This window comes from Carcharhinus amblyrhynchos, chromosome 31 (assembly GCF_965287045.1).
Source record: "Carcharhinus amblyrhynchos chromosome 31, sCarAmb.v2.hapA, whole genome shotgun sequence".
NCBI classification, from domain to species: Eukaryota; Metazoa; Chordata; class Chondrichthyes; order Carcharhiniformes; family Carcharhinidae; genus Carcharhinus; species Carcharhinus amblyrhynchos.
In genome coordinates, this window is record NC_137354.1 from 11,821,802 (window position 1) to 11,840,270 (window position 18,469).

Consider the following 18,469-nt stretch of genomic DNA (forward strand, 5'->3'; position numbering starts at 1 on the left):
TCAAGGAACTACTTGTAATTCTGATAGTCGCCATATTGTAACTTACTTGAAATTTGTGGAGTTTGAATTTTGTACTGGAAAAACATTGGTTAAAAGTACCATTCCTGCCGCTTATCCCACCCACTCTATAGCAAGCCTATCATCGTTATCAGACAATTAACAATAAATGTTTTGAATCATCGTACAAATCACTTACAAAGGCTCCACTTAGAATGTATTCAGTACAACAGTTATTTTGGGCAGACTGAGCTTTTCAGTGAAATTTGCAGATTGCTAAAATGTGATTACCTCAATCCTCTGTACTTAGTTTTAATACGTCTGCAGAGTAAATCTTTTGTTCTTCTGGTCTGGCGTATGTATGTACACTTTATACTTGTATTTGAATGTGAGCTCTCAAATTGTTCTGGAGAGTTACTGTAAACTTGACAATAGGTAGTTACTGTCTGAAGTGTGGAGCTTTTATAATATCTTTTTGGTGCCATTTCCTTCGAAACAAAGTGCATCTCGTTGTTACAAATGACTGCATGGTTAATTTTTGCCAACTCAGGCATTCCCCTTTATTTAAGTTCAGAAACACCAATGATAGAGTCCACACCTACTGTGGACAAATGGCGTGAACACTCACAGTCCCACTATAAGCAGCACTGTCTGCACCAAGCATTAAGAAATGGTAAACATTTCAATCCTGATTAAATTATAATGGTTTATCTTCACAGATACATTACCATTTGGTGGAACTTGTGTCCATAATGATGTTTCGTAGGTTGTAAGTTTCACATAGACAAAAATGCTTTCTGTTTTAAAATTTAAATATTCTGTTGCACTTAGTTTTTAATCTAATTATATCTGATGCAGTCTCCTTAATTGTTGAGGCAATATTTTGGCGCACAAGCTATCAAAATGGGGCCCTAGTTGAGTAGTATTGTGGATTAAAGTTAAATAAAGTTTATTTATTAGTCACAAGTGAGGCTTACATTAACACTGAAATGAAGTTACTGTGAAATTCCCCTAGTCGCCATGATTGGGTGCCTGTTTGGGTCAATGCACCTAACCAGCACGTCGTTCAGAATGTGATAGGAAACTGGAGCACCCAGAGAAAACGCACGCAGACACGGGGAGAACTTGCAAACTCCACACAGACAATGACCCAAGCCGGGAATCGAACCCAGGTCCCTGGTGCTGTGAAGCATCAGTGCTAATCACTGCTAAAAGGCGTACTTAATTGTTTTCTGTCTTTGCAGGTGGTTCCTCAGAGTTCCTCTTGGAGTGGACAGAATATACTTGAAACACTAAAGGAGTCTGAGAAATCTGGTAACTGTAGGGTTCATGAGTCAGAAGTACAGGTTCCTAACACTCGAAGCTTGAAACACAACAGTTCAACGCAGACTGATATTTTCAGTACAGACTCAAACATACTTGACAGCAAAAATGAAGATGGCACTTATTGTGAACACAAACAATTTTCAAGCTGTCCTTTGCAGCCTAATACACACAGGACAGCTGAACATACTTGCCACAATTACTCAGACCACAAAGCTGGCCCTTTCAGCCCAGAAATCTTTTCTGATCAAGGTTATGGGATTGCGGAACACAGTAAAAGACGCTTCACCTTTGACCCGACAGTTACGGATTGTGTGGTGGTAGAGACTGATGCAGAGAAAGGGCATAATTCGAAACACAGTGGTGGCACCTGGCCAAAAACGATGGTGGATGTTTCACCTTCTGAACCTGGGAAACTCTCCATATTCAAACTGCCAAAACAAAGGAAGCCCATCTTTGATCCGGACACCTTCAAACGGCCACAGACTCCTCCAAAGATGGATTATCTCTCGCCAACACAGAAACAGACACATTCTTCGCAGTCATCCAAGGGTGAATCTGGGTCAACGCCCCCCACGCCTCCTAAGAGGAGCGATTCATTCAAATTTAAACACAAACAACAAACTAGCTCTGCTTCAGACTCTACGATAACTACTGGGTCACCTCCAACCAGTCCCACGGGGCCTCAATCCCCTGGTACCCTTGGAGGAAAACAGGACGCAACACATGAAACTCACGATAGAAAAGCCAGCCACTATCAACCTACCCCATACTTAGAGGGAAGTTCTTTAATGTCTTCAAGGACTTCTGAGGAGGCAGAAGGTAACCAGAGAGTTGAGGAGGTAGAGCCTGTGAACAGACGCCGACCAAAATCTGCTCCTGCTTTAAGACCGAGCAAACTTGCTCCCTTGATCGTCTCTGGATTGTCCCCTCAGGTATGTCATGACCTTTGATCTGTAAGTGACACATTTCTAACTTTAAAAAGACCATTGTGAATGGTGGTAATTTTGTAGACATGGAGATGTTTGGAAATGAGATGTTCACAATTGTCAAAGTGACCCCATTCAGATATTTTGTATGGACCAATAATTGATATAGGCATGTCATGAATAAGAGACTAATGTCTGGGGTGGCGTGGAGGTGGTGTTTCTGTAGATTGGCAACTTCTGTAAATATCTCAAGGTCCAGCACTTTTGAGAGAAGCCTGATTGTCAAGATCAGAAATTTAAGAAAAACAAGAAATCACAAACTGGTATGATGGGGATGTGAATAGTTGCAAAGTATGTATACCTATCCAATATATATTTTGGTGGACATGTATTAGGCGTGAGGCTTTTTAACTTTTCATGCATATAATTGGCATTCAATTAATGAGTTGATGGTAAAACTTCTCTACGTTGTTGGCTGTCTCCACTACAGTTAAACAGTGACTCTTTCCTGACCAGGAAGCATCTCTTTAAGCACCTCTTGGGAATCTGCTTGCTTGCTGGGTATTAAGTCTCCCTATAATAAAAATGTCAGATCTAGCACTCTCAAACCATTTTCAGTTTCCTTACGAGTGATCAGAAGATTGGAGTCTTCATCGGTGTGAAAAAACTTGCCTATTAATAGAAGATAATAGTAACTCTTCATACTAAAATGGAGTTCCACACAGTCAATGGATTATATTGTTAGGGGGAGGTGAATTAAGGAGAAAACTGGGTACGTAATTTCAACCAGTTTCTCATTGATGAGAGAATACATTCTATTGTCTACTTGGGCAATTCTTGAATTGACTTTCCCAAAGAGGGGCATTTGACCTATTTGGCTTAGTTTGGTCAGTGTAGATGCAGAAACAATTGGAGGAAATGGAGGCAGAAATTTGTGTTGCTGCTCAGATCAAAGCCATCAATAAGCACTGCAGACAACGCCAAACTAATGGTGGATGACGAACAGAAGAAAGGCCTCAAAAACATGCACTGTTAGGTGGTGTTGGAATCATTCAGAGAATAGAACCAACAGCTTTCTGATCACTGTAAATAGTGTTGCCTGGGCAAGTTTGAATATTTTTAGGGCTGTTGTAAGAGCATATTAGAAGATCAGAATGCATACGAATTACCAGGATACAAAATAATTTGTCATTCTTGCCGAATATCACCCCTATCCCGTTTCCTTTAAAGTGCTAATTCCTTGTTTGGGTACAGTTCCCCAGGTATAATTTATCCATGGTACTTCATTGTGAGGCCGTTATTCATTTGTGTGCATGTTATATGATCACAGAAACCATCCCAGCAAAACCTTCACCTTGAGCAAGGTGAATAATATGCTGTTGGAGAGTCCATAGAGGTTCTCTGACAAGAAAGCATCAAACTAGAGAAATGGAGTGGATTTCTCCTGCTGAAATTGTGGCAGGAATTTGGGTGTTTCCCAAGGAAGTCAGATCCACAGATATTTTTACAGCTGAATACACAGGTTGTGCTATCTATGCAGAGTATAAAATGAACCGTATCTGTTGTGAGCAGAGGTGTTTTGAGATGCGAGATTAAATCAGTTGAAGTTGATTTGACCTGTTCACAAAGTTTGTGCTCACACTCCTGGAATCGAGGATATAAACGCCAGATGGTATGATGAAGTGTTTTAAGGATTCACCTTTTGCAATAAAAAGAAAATTGAGTGTGTCGAGAATTTAGTAAATGTGTTTGTGCACCAGTGAGCATCTCGAGTTGAATGCACTCTTAATGTAATCCATTCATGTCCGATCATCTGTGAAGCAATTTCTGCGCTCAGAATTGTGTGCTGCAGACAGGTACCCTGTATAGTGAGTGATAAACCAGACACTGAATTAAACTCAATGCCCTTCTTTGTCAGAGGTTAATAAATACAATGCCCTACTGCAATAACAACCCCATCTCACAGTAACTCTTATTCAAATGTGTTTACCTTTCGAAGCTGTATCTGCCCTCTCACAGTTGCAAACAGTGATTTAAAGCAGATCTTTTTCTATGTAATTAATTGTCAAATCAATTTTTTTTTAGCAAGAGGCCCCAAGAAGGCCTGCTTCTAGTCAAAAGTAGACTCCTGGGAAACTTGGAAATTGAGTAGATTTAGAGGAGTTGAGTTAAGCACAACTTTAGGGTCACCATTACACACAAAACAATTAACATCTACTTTATGTTTCAATTTTGTTGCTTTACATTGTTATATTTCATATTCATGTGACTAGATTGTCCAATGATATCAGCATGGAAATTTGAACAGAAATTGTTGCGTTTTTAAGTTTGTCACTCACTACCCCATTTTTCACCGATCAACCGCGAGAGCAACTTGAAAGTACTACAATAGCTAGCAAGATTTGTATCAAAATTAAGTGAACCAATTGGTTGAATTAACTTGGAAAAATGCAGCATGGAAGCGGCTAAGATTAAAGGTGGAAGCCTTTTAAAGAAACGGACATGAATTCTCTGAAAAGGCCATTTAAGAATGAAGGAGAGGATTCATATTGCAAAGATGTCATAGAAATGATGCTGAGGAAGATGGAATAGATTTCCATTATCCAAAGCTCCAGAGTGGCCTGGGGAAGTTCAGAGACTTCCAGAGGGAAATTCTCAGTCAAATCAATCTGGGCTGTGCTCACATACTCGCTGATTGAAGGGAAGCAATGACACACGGCACGAGCGAGTTCCCACTTTAGCAGGATAATAGCACTGGCACCGAGAGAATCAGGGAGGTGAAGTGATGAATGTGCTATGTAAAAAAAAAAGTAACAAGGTCCCAGTAAAATATGAAAAAAGTTCAGAAAATAACCCGGAAGCCCTTTGGTATTTTTGATGGGCAATGTACTGCAGATAATTTGAGTGCGGTTATTGATATTCACAGGAAAATATCGACTCTCACTCACGCTACGACAGTCATGCATCCTGTTCACCACTTCTCAAATACAATACAAGTGAAGAATGCCTATCTTTGGAATTACATGAATGGCACCGGTACGCACCAAAACGCTCGCATAGGCACAGTGGCGGCTATGCATCAACAGCCTATAATGGTCCAGCATCCGCAGGTTGGTTTACAGAAAGAAACTATGAGATATCTGGTGCTGTATTAAAAAATGTGCTTATTTCCTCTCTCATTTACTTTAATTTAGCGTTTAAGAATCACGTTCCTGGTTCATTCCTTTCCTGAAATATCATCAAAAAAATGTGGTTAGAAGTTTTGGATATGGAATTAAAGATGAGAGAGTTATTATTGATCCAAGAATTTAAAATTACTGTGTCAAATCTAAAGGCAAGCCAAAGCTCCAGTTAAAGTAGTGGAAGCTCTGTTTACACATAATTATGTGCAGAGTTTGGTTAAGGCGATAAATACATAACAAATACTGCTAGATAAGAGTAGGTCTCTAGCCTTTCTTGCAGATATACATGTTGCAACTATTCAAATAAAAGGCTTTAAAATGTTAATGTCTGTTACAGATTTATTACAGGTGCAGGAAGGAAGAATGAGAAGAGGCAATGTAATCTGAATGGTATAGTCTAAGCTGCAGGAGCAGAGAGGTCTGGTGGTTCACACACACAAACCTTTGAAGGTGGCAGGACAAGTGGATAAGACTGTTAAAATGCCCACTGAATCCTCAGTTTTATAAATGGTAGCAGAGAGCACAAAAGCCAGCAAGTTAAGCTTAGCCTTCATGAACCACTGGGTTAGGCCTCAGCTGAGGCATTGTGCCCAATTCTGGGCAACACACACTTCAGGGTGAAAGCAAATTACTGCGGAAGCTGGGATCTGACACCAAAAGAAGAAAAAATGCTGGAAAATCTCAGCAGGTCTGGCAGCATCTGTAAGCAGAGAAAAGAGCTGACGTTTTGAGTCCAGATGACCCTTTGTCAAAGCTTTGGCAAGGAGCTCCCTCCTTACAGGTCTGCCAGACCTGAGATTTTCCAGCATTTTCTCTTGCACTTCAGGGTGGGTGTGCCGGCCATCAATAGGGCGCAAAGGAGTTTTACCACAATCGGCCCAGGGCTAAACTCCTTCTGTTACATGGAGAGACGAGAAAAGTTGAGAGTGTACTCCTTCCAGCAAAGAAAATCTGGCAGAGATTTTTTTAAAAATCATGAAATGTTTTTATGGCATAAGGAGAGGTTCTCTCACCAGCAGGAAAATCAAGTATTCAGTTTTCACTTGATGCTTCCCTTTCTGTACTGTAATTACATTTTTCAAATTGCGTAACAGGGTGTTTGAGCCGAGTTGTTAGCTTTCAGTGAATATTGCTTGCATCATCGGCTTCAGTTTATCGCTGACTTTTCATTTAAGAATACACAAATGAAAGTGCTTACAGTATTGGTGTGACCATTGACGTGTAACTTCTACCTTTTATACACAGGCAGTGTACAGAGAAACTTTGTGCCTTGCCCAGCTGTGACAGCAGTCCTGCGGAATCCAAATGTTCCTTTCTTCACGGTTCGCAGTCGCATGGTCCACAGTGCCAACTATCCCTCCATGGCTAGTCAAATGTGCTACCCCCATCCACAGCATAGGTATTAATCACCCAATAGATTTCGCTAGCAATATCGTTGCCTATTCCTGCTGAGCCTCCTTCTGTACTTGGACATTTTTTAAAAAGAAAATATAACAAAAATGCTCATATATAATGCACTTAATTCCTAACAAACATATGCACTTAGGGTACTTCTCTGCAAATTTTAAAATAAAACTGTTAATCTGCCTATTGCAGCCATATCAGTTAATCATAGAATCCTACAGTGCAGAAGGAGGCCATTCAGCCTATTGAGTCTGCACCGACCACAATCCCACCCAGGCCCTTTACCCATAATCCCATGCATTTACCCTAGCTAGCTCCCCAACACTAAGGGGCAATTTAGCATGGCTAACCCACCTAACCTGCACATCTTTGGACTGTGGGAGGAAACCCACACAGACATGGAGAGAATGTGCAAACTCCACACAGACAGTGACCCGAGCTGGGATTTGAATCCAAGACAATTGGTGATGTGGGTCAGCAGTGCTAACCAGTGTCCCACTGTGCCGACCTTAAAAGATATGTCTATTTTAATCCTGATGATAGCACATTGTCTTGGGTTTGATTCAATGTAAGTGGTTTAAAACAGGTATTTTTAAAACCATTATTATGCTGATATAATATGAAGTTGAGAAGTTTATTGTACAAATTGGACTTTTGCAACATTAAAAACTCTTAGAACCAAATTAGAGTTTTCTGTTTTACAAATATTACAGATAGGTTTAGTAAACCTTTTTAAATCTCTTACTGTGTGTTTTCCTCCTGTTTAAAGTAGAACAAGGAACCATTCACCCACTGAAAGCTTTAATGGTTCGCCACGGACTCGACACAGGCCTCAGAGTGCAATTTGCTTTCCAGAATCTGTACACACCTTTGACAGTTTTAGGTGAGAGTACTTCAAACGTTTATTGTTGGTTTGGTCTGGTCTGGCTAAACCAGACCTGCCAAACAAGTTAAAATGCCACAACGTACGTAGTGTGAAACAGCTTTGAGATAGGACTGTAAAATAACAAAGTATTGAATGCACTGCGACAACAACAGCTTAAAGTTTACAGGGTAACTTTATCATTTTAATCTAGAAACAATTCTGCTGCTGCTTTACAGATGTAATCAAAAAGTGAATCAACACCAAAGAAGATGTTATGAAAACTGACCCAAAACATAGTCAAAGAGGCAGGTTATAATGAGAAGGGGAAGTGGTAGGGTTTGCCTTTCACCTGAAACTTAAGTTGACCAGCCCTGTTAATACTAGGCCCACAAGAGCAGATCAGAGGCTAGGAATTCTATGGTGAGTAACTCACCCTCTTGATTTCCTTGAGTCTGTCACTATCTCCAAGTCAGAAGCCTTTGCTCCGAGTAAAAGCGGATTAGCGCAGCTCCAACAATGCCCAAGAAGCTTGACAACACCCAGGAACAAGCACCCCATCCACAACTCATAAAACATTCACCCTCTCCACCACCAATGCATGGTGGCAGAAGTAAGTACCATCCACAGGATGCACTGTAACAACTTGCCAAATCTCCTTCAGCAACGCTGTCTACATTCCTGATCTTTGGAAGGACGCGAATAGCAGACTTGAGGGAATGCCGCTCCCTGCAAATTCCTTGGCAAGCCCCACACACCATCCTGTCTTGGAAATACGTTGCCGTTCTTTCATTGTTTTTTGACCTAATGGAGGGTGAGAGGCTAGTAAGGAGCATTGGAATAGATGAATCTGGAAAAAGAATGGGAAAGTATTTGAGCAGCAGGTCAGCTGAGCCAGACAGTGCTTAGAGATGAAGGTAGGAAGCCTTTTTAATAGTGAGGAGGCTGATGATGACGGTTTTGCAAGGGAGAAGGGACAATTGTTCACATGTCAACTAGTTTAGGGGCCGGGGATAAAGTTGGGTGATCAACGGTTTAGTGCGAAGGGATTCAGGGGAAGATGTGGTCATTCCTGCAACTCAAAAGCTACAGAATCACTTGCAACAGTTGGAACTGCTAGATGGAGAAATGGAAAGATGGTTAGCTTTGAACATACTGTAAAGGTGTAACTAATTTAGTGTTCACATTTCACAATGAAAGTTTTGGCCTTGTGCTTGTCGTATAATTTTACTTGCTGGGCTGGAAGAAATTTATCTATAGTGGAATAAAACGTGATTATTTTGCTTTCTAGCCCACAACATCATGCACATCACAGCTTGGATCTGACTGGTCCAGATCACAAACACTCAAGTGATTTATCGGAGTCCTCCAGAAGCACAGCACCACACGGAACTCAGTCTCTGCCTGCCAGTGCGCGTATTGGTAACTCTTCACTTGCTCATTTGGGGGATACTGCCAGATTTCTTGGCAGTAGGGTGACCATTGAACCGTTCCTTTTGCTTTCTCAGCAGGTTCATCAAACAGCCTGGCCTTTGCTCCGAGTAAAAGCGGACGGATTCGAATCCCTTCAAACACCCGATACCCCCGATTAACAACAGGCTCTGACAGAGGTACTCTTCTACGACACATGATTTAACAGTTACAGGCATTCTGGTCATTTTACTCCCCCTTCCCCACCCCCATTTCTCTTCTGAAGCACATCAAGGAGGAGGTGGGTAAGCTATCAGGGGAATGCACGGTGTGTGATCAACTGATAGATTTGACTGTGGTCGTCACAAAGTTTTCTCCAGCTGTTGAACATAAACATCTGGACTCATTTCAAACACTTTCAAGTGTTTATAATTGGAAATTATGGCCACAGAGATCTGTATTGTGTTTCAAAGCAAGGGCATTTGCTATTGGAATTATGCATAAATCATTGTTACTAAGAATATTTAAGCACTTGTTACCACTTTGACATTGTTTCAGTTATATTGGGTGGCACAGTGGTCAGCACTGCTGCCTCACAGCACCAGGGACATGGGTTCAATTCCAGCCTCAGGTCACTGTCAGTGTGGAGTTTGCACGTTCTCCCGTGTCTGCGTGGGTTCCCTCCGGATGCTCTGCTTTCCTTCCACGGTCCAAAGATATGCGGGTTAGGTTGATTGGCCATGTTAAATTGACCCTAGTGTCAGGGGGATTAGCAGGGTAAATATGTGGGGTTACGGGAATAGGTCCTGGATAGGATTGTGACCAGTGCAGATTTGATGGGCCAAATGGCAGCATTCTGCACTGTAGGGATTCTATGATTCTGTAACACTGCAGACAGCTGGCAGTCTGCTCACATCTGCTCCAGAGCTAGATTCAGGCTTAAGTTTCTCAATTGATTTTAATAATTTTATTTGCACACAATCCAGAAATTTGAGATTGGTTTGCTTGGAGTCTGCCAAATAAACAAGAGCTCTGTGGTGTGGACTGTAGCAGATGTTCATAATCCTCTCGGTGTGCTATTGTCATCAACTGTAACCATTTAATCAAAGTGTTCGTGAGGATTCCTTTTTCTACTCAGTTGCTTGCTCAATCAAATAGTTGACTTGGTTGACTCAGTCCAGCATGGGTTGGATGTGGCTGAACAAACCATGGCCCTTAGTAATGGCCTTGCCAGCCTAATCTATGAAAAATGCTTAAACCTGGCCCTTTCAGAGAAGGATGATGGAGATGCTTGTTGTTCACTATTTTGTGTAGATAAATTGGGAAACCAATTTCATTTCCTTAAACCAGATCAATTTAATACATTGTTTGATATTCATTCATAGCATGTAGCTATCGCTAGCTAGGTCAGCATTTATTGTCAATCCCTAATTGTCATTAAGGTGATGGTGAGCCGCCATCTTGAACTGCTGCCGTACATGTGGTGTAGGTCCACCTACTGTGATGGTAGGAAGGAAATTCCAGGATTTTGACCCAGTGTCAGTGAAGGAACAGCAATATATTTCCAAGTCAGGATGGTGTGTGTTTTGGAGAAGAACCTGCACATTCCCATAAATCTGCTGCCCCTCCTCCTTTTAGGTGAGGTTTGAAAGGTGCTATCGAATGACAGTTGCATGGGTGCATCTTTTGGATGGTGCACATTGCTGCCACTGTGTGTCAATGATAGAAGAGGTGAACGTTGAAAGTCTTTTTTTTATTCATTCGTGGGATATGGGTGTTGCTGACTGGCCAGCATTTATTGCCCATCCCTAGTTGCCCTTGAGAAGGTGGTGGTGAGTTGCCTTTTTGAATTGCTGCAGTCCAAGTGCTGTGGGTTGACCCACAATGCTGTTAGGAAGGGAATTCCAGGATTTTGACCCAGCGACTGTGAAGAAACAGCAATATATTTCCAAGCCAGTATGGTTGAATAGCTTGGAAGGGAACTTGCAGGTGATGGTGTTCCCATTTAACTGCTGCACTTGTCCTGATGGAAATGGTTGTGGGTTTGGAAGGTGCTGTCTGAAGATCTTTGGTGAATTTGTAGATAGTACACACTGCTGCTAGTGAGCATCGGTGGTGGAGGGACTGAATGTTTGTAGATGAGGTGCCAATCAAGCAGGCTGTTTTGTCCTGGATGGTGTCAAGTTTCTTGCGTGTTGTTGGAGCAGCACCCATCCAGGCAAGTGGAGAGTATTCCACCACACTCCTGACTTGGCCGTTTTAGATGGTGGGTAGACTTTGGGGAGTCAAGAGGTGAGTTATTTGCTGCAGTATTCCTAGCCTCTGACTTATTCTTATAGTCACTGTGTTTATGTGGTAAGTCCAGTTGAGTTTCTGGTCAATGGTAACCCCAAAGATGGATCCAGTGATGGTTACACTATTGAACATTAAGGGCAATGGTTAGCATGTCTCTTATTGGTAATGGTCATTGCCTAGTGTTTGTGTGGCACAAATGTTATTTGCCACTTGGCAGCCCAAGCTTCAATATTGCTCAGATCTTGGTGCATTTGAACATGGACTGCTTCAGTATCTGAGGAGTCGCAAATGGTGCTGGATATTGTACAATCATAGGCGAATGGTGGATGGGGTGCCCAATAAGTGGGCTGCTTCCTAGAACTTGTATTGTTGGAGCTGCATTCACCCAGGCAAGTGACGAGTATTCCATTACAGTCCTGACTTGTACTTAGTGGAGGTAGACAGACTTTGAGGAGTCAGGAGGCGATGAGTTAATTGCCATAGAATTCCAAGCTTCTGACTTGCTCGTGTAGTCAGTGTATTTATAGAGCTTCTAATCAGTGCAAGTGCTAAGCGTATGGAAGAAGTGGAATGATTTTGCCAGTACTTTACAATCTAAAACCTTGTCTCCTGTCTCACCAAAGTAATGAGTTAATCATTTCTAATGTTGTTTATCACAGAAGTAGTAAGGCACCTGCAGAAGAACAAAGATGTTTGTCCAGATAGTAATGTATAGTTCTGCTTTGCTGCAATGCACTTGGATTGCCAAACACTTGATAAATCTGCTATATAATGAAGGCTCTGTTATTCTATGCTGAATGTTGATTCATTTGCTTATTATTTGTTGGGTAGATTCTGACTTGCAATTTGAGGTGATATTTTTAACAGCGTGCCAGGTAGAAGGGTAGCATAGTGGTTAGCACTGCTGCTTCACAGTGCCAAGGACCTGGGTTCAATTCCCATCTTGGGTCCTTGTGTGGAGTTTGCACATTCTCCTCATGTCTGCGTGGGTTTCCTCTGGGTGCTCCGGTTTCCTCTGGGTGCTCCAGTTTCCTCCCACAGTCCAAAGATGTGCAAGTTAGGTTGATTGGCCATGCTAAAATTACCCCTTAGTATACTGAGATGCATAGGTTAGAGGGATTAGCGGGTAAATATGTGGGGATATGCGGGTAGAGCCTGGGTGGCATTGTGGTCGGTGCAGACTTGATGGGCCAAATGGCCTCTTTCTGCACTGTAGGGTTTCTATGATTCGATGAAGTTGCCAATATTATTGTCATTCAGAGTCAACAATACTTCATATCTTAACATGATCCTGCGGGTGACTTTTTGTAGAAAACGAAGAATTGAGATTTTAATTCCTTTCATTTCACAAAAAAAACCATTGGCCCAAATCGGAAAGCTGAGAGAAATGATGCTGCTTTTCAAATGTTGAGAAGAGTCAAACTATTAATTTCTATCATAGATGTTCAACTGAGTTGGTACTTGTGATATGCTCAAGACTAAACTGAATATCCAGAGGATTTCTAAATAACCCACTTCCTTGTTAATGTGTTTACAATCAGGTTCAGAACGTAACAGCCCCAGTTTGATTACGCCCCCACAGTCACCAATGAACCTGGAGACATCTTCATTTGGCAGCAGCCAATCGCAAAGTTCAATTTCTTCTTTAACTAAGATTTCCATCAGCCCTGTATCGACAGGAGAACACAGGAAAGACAGGTATGAATGGTATCTCCCTTCTGCACCTTCTGTATTTAGAATCGTATGACTTGCTGCTTTGCTTCTTGTGGTTATACTGAATACTGAAATACAAAGAGCATTGTAAGCACAGGATTGTGTGCGATATGAATGGACTTTTATTAGAGATTACAACCTTGCCTTTCAATGACAATCCATTAAATGCATAGATTACAACTAGTGTTATGGATTGGAAGATCAGTCCATTCAATGTCTGAAGAGTAATTCAGCTAAAATAAATTTCTGACAAAATTATCCAATGTTCAAATTATAATTGAGTCCTAAATTAAATCCTAACATTGACATCTACATGTGGAAACTTAACTAATTTGAATTAAATCCATTGCATTTGTTTTATTTTTACTGTCCAAACTGCCATCATGCAGTGACAGGATTAGATTCCGTACCTCTATCAAAAAAATCAAGCGTTGAACAATCACATATATGCTATTGTTGCTGACCTAAATCAGGTGATACGTTGAGACTGCAGTGAAAAATGTCATGTTTATGTAAAGCATGTTTTTTTTCTGTAATTGCAGAGTTAAAGTGCTTCCTTTCCTTTCTTGTTTTAGTGGTGATTCTAACTAATCTGTGGGAACTTTCTAATTTTCAGTGCCTATATTTAAACCAAATATTACACAGAAACTAGAAGCAGGAGTAGGCCATTCAGCCCTTAAGCTTACTCTGCCATTCATTTTGATGATCAGGGTTGATCTTTGAATTCAATATTCTGATCCCCCCTTCCTCCCATATCCCTTGATCCCTATTGCCCCTAGAGCTATATCCAATTTCTTCTTGAAATCAGACATTTTGGCCTCAACTACAATCAGTGGTAATGAATTCTACATATTCACCACCCTCTTGGTAAGAAATTTCTCTTCATCTCAGTTCTAAAAGGTTTACCCCTTATCCTCAAACTATGATCCCTTGTTCTGGACTCCCCCACCATTGGGAACATTCTGAATCTATTCTGTCTAACCCTGTTAGAATTCTAAAAGTTTCTGTGAGATCCCGCCCCCCCACACTTCTAAATTCCAGTGAATATAACCCTAACCGACTTAGTCTCTCCTCATATGAAAGACCTGCCATCCCAGGAATCAGCCTGATAAATCTTCGCTGTCCTCCCTCTATAGCAAGGACATCCTTCCACAGATAAGAACACCAAAACTGTACAAAATATTCCTGGATTGGCCTCACCAACACCCTACACAATTGTGACAAACCACCCCTATCCCTGTACTCAAATCCTCCAGCTATGAAGGCCAACATACTATTTGCCTTCTTTACTGCCTGCTCTACTTGCGCGCTTGCTTTCAGCAACTGATGCACGAGGACTCAAAGGTCTCGTTGAGTATCCACCTCTCCTAACTTACACCCATTCAAGTAATAATCTGTCTTCCTATTATTGCTACCAAAGTGGATAATCTGACATTTACCCACATTATACTGCATCTGCCATGCAGATGCCCACACACTCAGCCTACCCAAATCACACTGAAGCTTCTCGATATCCTCCTCACAACTCACCTTCCCACCTAACTTTGCAAAACCTACAAATTTGGAGATAATACATTCAGTTCCCTCTTCTGAATCATTAATATATAATAGTTGTAAACTATTGGTACAGTTAGAGCACTATGTTTCACAATCTCAGGCCAATTAAAGAATACTTTTCAATTGAAATGTTCAGGTACGTTCCCAATGCTTTTTGCATCACCTATACTGGCAGAACTGTGCTTTAAGTACCTAGTTCAAACTTCTGAACCCAGCCCAATTGTCTGCTTCTCTCATACGTGCAGAACTAATGTCTTGTTAATTCAGTCAATCATTTCTTAACACTGTCCGCAGCTGGCAGAAACACAGGAATATGGGAGTTAGGAGCAGAAGTAGGCAATTCAGCTCTTGGAGCATGCAAATCTCAGTTCAAGTGTGATTTATTCATGTTTTGCTTATATTTAATGACACTGATGTAAGTTTAATTGCAGCAAAGCCATGCAGTTTGGTCTCTGAAAATCTTTGGTTTGCTTTGTGATTATAGTCATTCTCTTGTGGCAGGGCACAATATCTTCTTTCTCCTTTTCTGGCACCCCACGTAGCAAAATAACTACTACTTCCTCAAACTACAAGAGAGTACGTCAAATGATGCTCTTGTTAATTCATTGCTTAACATGGAAGTACTTTAATATATGCTCTCTAAATAGCATATCTCGATTGCAAGAATTGTGTGATTGATCTTCAGCTATGAAGGAAGCATTTTGTAGAATTCTTACAGCACACCGAGTAATGGCTGTGTTATGCCTACATATTCCAGAAGATTTAATGTTTTAATGAATCCAGCTAAATAACACAAGTATCAGCCAAGGTTATAAACGTTGGTATTCTGAGGTGTTGAGTAAATTCATTTTGTTAATGCTGCAACACTTCTATCTATGGGCAGGTTTTCAAAGAAACTTGTGATTCTCAGAAGCAATTATTATGGATAGTAATGAGGTTTTTTATTCTGCAACTTGAGATTAATTTTATTACTTGGGAGACAGCATTAAATAATGGGTCACAAAGCTTTACAGTCATATCCTACCCAGTTGATTCAGTTACTGGACTGGTACAGTAGGTTAGCACTGCTGCCTCACAGCACCAGGGACCTGCGTTCAATTTCAGGCTTGGGTCACTGCCTGTGTGGAGTTTGCACGTTCTCCCTGTGTCTGCCTCCGGGTGCCCCGGTTTCCTCCCACTGTCTGAAAGACATGCTGGCTCGGTGCATTGGCCATGCTAAATTCTCCCTCAGTGTACCCGAACAGGCGCCAGAGTGTGGCGACAAGGGAATTTTCAGAGTAGCTTCTTTGCAGTGGTGATGGAAGCCTACTTGTGACACTAATAAATAAATTTTAAAAACTTAAGTTTGTAAAAAAGCAATAACTTTGAGTTTATCAGCGATCTTTATATTTCTCTTACTTCTGACTCAACTTTCTAAAGCATGACGTTTTTAGGCTTTTTGAACACTTCTTTCTCTACGACGGTTTTCTTTAATTCTGACCCTTCTTTTTAGATACCTATTTCGTAATAGGTCCTTTCTGAGAATTCCTCTCACTCCTAGGCCTCGATTCTCGTCACTGCGGAGTCTGAGGTTGGCCTGTTACAAATTAACTTGCTTTCTACTTTCCTGTTTGTGGTCCTCGAGATTTGCTTTTTTGATGTGTCATTCCCCATTTCTCACTGACTGCTTTGGAAGTTCTTGCATGGCAACTTTAATCCCATGCAAGGTTTGGTGTTGGCTTGAGGCTCTTTTGTTTGCCTGACAGCAGCTAATTGAACATTTAAATGTCTGAAAAGTGAATAAAAATACGCCTTTTGTCGCTATACCAAAGGACACCAAGAACAAAAATAAATAAGAATTTCACTACAACTTGTAGGTGGATCTGAGGTTTGACCTCATAATTCATATGTTGGATAAAAACAGCATGCACTGAAGCAGAACTACCTAGCGATAGGCAGATAAATTAATAAGAGAATATTCTTTAGTGGCTACACTTTCAGCCCTTTTAACATTGGCTGTATTTAGCCGCTGAGTCAAATTTAATTTGCATTTACACATGAAGGAATTGGGAATCCTCAACAGATCAGATGGAACAAAAAAAAGGTTAATATTTCAGGTCGATGACCTTTTGCCAATGCATGCCATTTAAAAAGCCTTGGCTTATTAATATCAATGTTTTCTAATAATTTAACATAGTAGTAGAAACAACTTTATTACCTGATTGAGTTATATAGATTTGCATATCAAACAAAATACTGTACACAGAACCACAAATTAAATAGGCTGGTTACAAAGCTTGTTAAAGCCTTTAAACTTTCAAAATTTTATTACTGGAAACGGAATGGTATTTTATGCATCAGCTTTCCTTCTTGTTTTATTACAAGTTTTGATACTTTTTGGTGTGGAATTGACATAGCCTAAATACAGCAACTTTGATCTGCACATAATTCACTTCAAATAAAATTGGTTCTGCTGGAAGCTGGTAGAAGAGAAATTTTCCAGTATATCTTTGCCCAGCTGGCTGCTGTCAGGGTGGACATCGACACCTCAATGACTTTTGTTGCTCTCGTGGCTTCCTGCAACCATGATTATCACCATGCCATGCAGTATATATTCCGTTCAATTTATCTTGTGCTCAAATTGTTAAAAAGTTAACAAGTTATTCTATGAACAGATAAAGAATATATTGAGAAGCTATGCAAAACTGCCTTTTTCTTCTGTGGGTTCCTGCTGACTACAATTAACGATGATCGAATTGGAAAAGCTGTAAGCAGAGAAATTTGCACTGCGAGGCAGTCTTGCTTCTGTTCACTGCAGCTGCTAACTTCACGGCATTCTCCAGTGATATCAGTGAAGAATGCAGCCTCTAGTGCCTGCTTGTGTGGAAAGAGGCATAGGCCAGAATTTTACTGGACGCCCGCCCATGGCTTGTAAGATCACATCCGAGGCCAATGGAGAATGCTGGTAAAATCAGGGCCCTAGTCTGCATAATGCCATCATACACAAGCAAATTTGTCCCCGTGCCATTCTGCTCAAGTCACAGGTTCTCACAATAGGTCAAGTTGCCTCCTGTGTTAGCAATTCTGTTTGTCGTGCAGCCATGTCCACCCAGCACAGATTATGATCTCATTTTGAATACAGTTCAATTCGTCATCTTGTCTTGCTCGGTTTAAAAAAAAACTAAAATGCAGGTGTTCTGTTAGCTTATTTGATTTCTCATAAAAACTTTAGATTTCAGTATTATACTTGCTGGAATTCAAATTGATTTTATTTTAAAGGCCCTACCTACAAGAACCCCGTCATGTGACAGTGCAGAAAGGGGCTGAACCCCTTGGAATTTCGATTGTAAGTGGAGAAAATGGAGGGATATTTGTTTCCAAAGTAATTAGCGGAAGCATCGCTCATCAAGCAGGACTTGAATACGGTGACCAGTTACTTGAGGTAAAGGCATCTGACTAGTTAATTCCAACAGCAATGTTAGCTGATGATAATGAGGAAAATCTTATACCTCTGAAGTTTGTTGCCGTTTTGCGCACGTTTTTACATGTGTTGAGAAGGAGATAATCCCAGTATACATCAACATTCGACTGCGATTCCACTTAGTTTACATTATATTGACAGAGTATTGGTAATCTTGTGTATTTGCCTTAATATTTTGGTTGGGCTTGTGTGTATGACATTTTGTAAGAGTGGAATAGATTTTTGCAGCCACATGTGAAAGGTGATAAGTGGGTGCTCCTCATTCTGGAATTGGAAAAGAGAATGCCCTTCAATTTTCGATGACTTTCATTTTTATTGGGATTGTTGAGAGGTTCCT

At 40.8% G+C, this 18,469-nt stretch overlaps 1 protein-coding gene across 10 annotated transcripts in view; it reads left to right on the top strand.

Moving 5' to 3' along the window:
* dlg5a (discs, large homolog 5a (Drosophila)) overlaps positions 1-18,469 on the top strand; it is a 183,879-nt gene that overhangs the window by 139,586 nt on the left and 25,824 nt on the right. For 5 of the 10 annotated variants that reach the window (XM_080215948.1, XM_080215953.1, XM_080215956.1 and 2 more), the window contains 9 exons: positions 1,242-2,255; positions 5,176-5,359; positions 6,677-6,830; positions 7,605-7,718; positions 8,989-9,119; positions 9,206-9,307; positions 12,944-13,100; positions 16,165-16,242; positions 17,931-18,093. In XM_080215948.1, coding sequence (XP_080072074.1) covers positions 1,242-2,255; positions 5,176-5,359; positions 6,677-6,830; positions 7,605-7,718; positions 8,989-9,119; positions 9,206-9,307; positions 12,944-13,100; positions 16,165-16,242; positions 17,931-18,093 — 2,097 coding nt within the window. The remainder of the gene's footprint in view (positions 1-1,241; positions 2,256-5,175; positions 5,360-6,676; positions 6,831-7,604; positions 7,719-8,988; positions 9,120-9,205; positions 9,308-12,943; positions 13,101-16,164; positions 16,243-17,930; positions 18,094-18,469) is intronic. The other 5 variants (XM_080215951.1, XM_080215952.1, XM_080215954.1 and 2 more) reach the window with 5 other exon arrangements.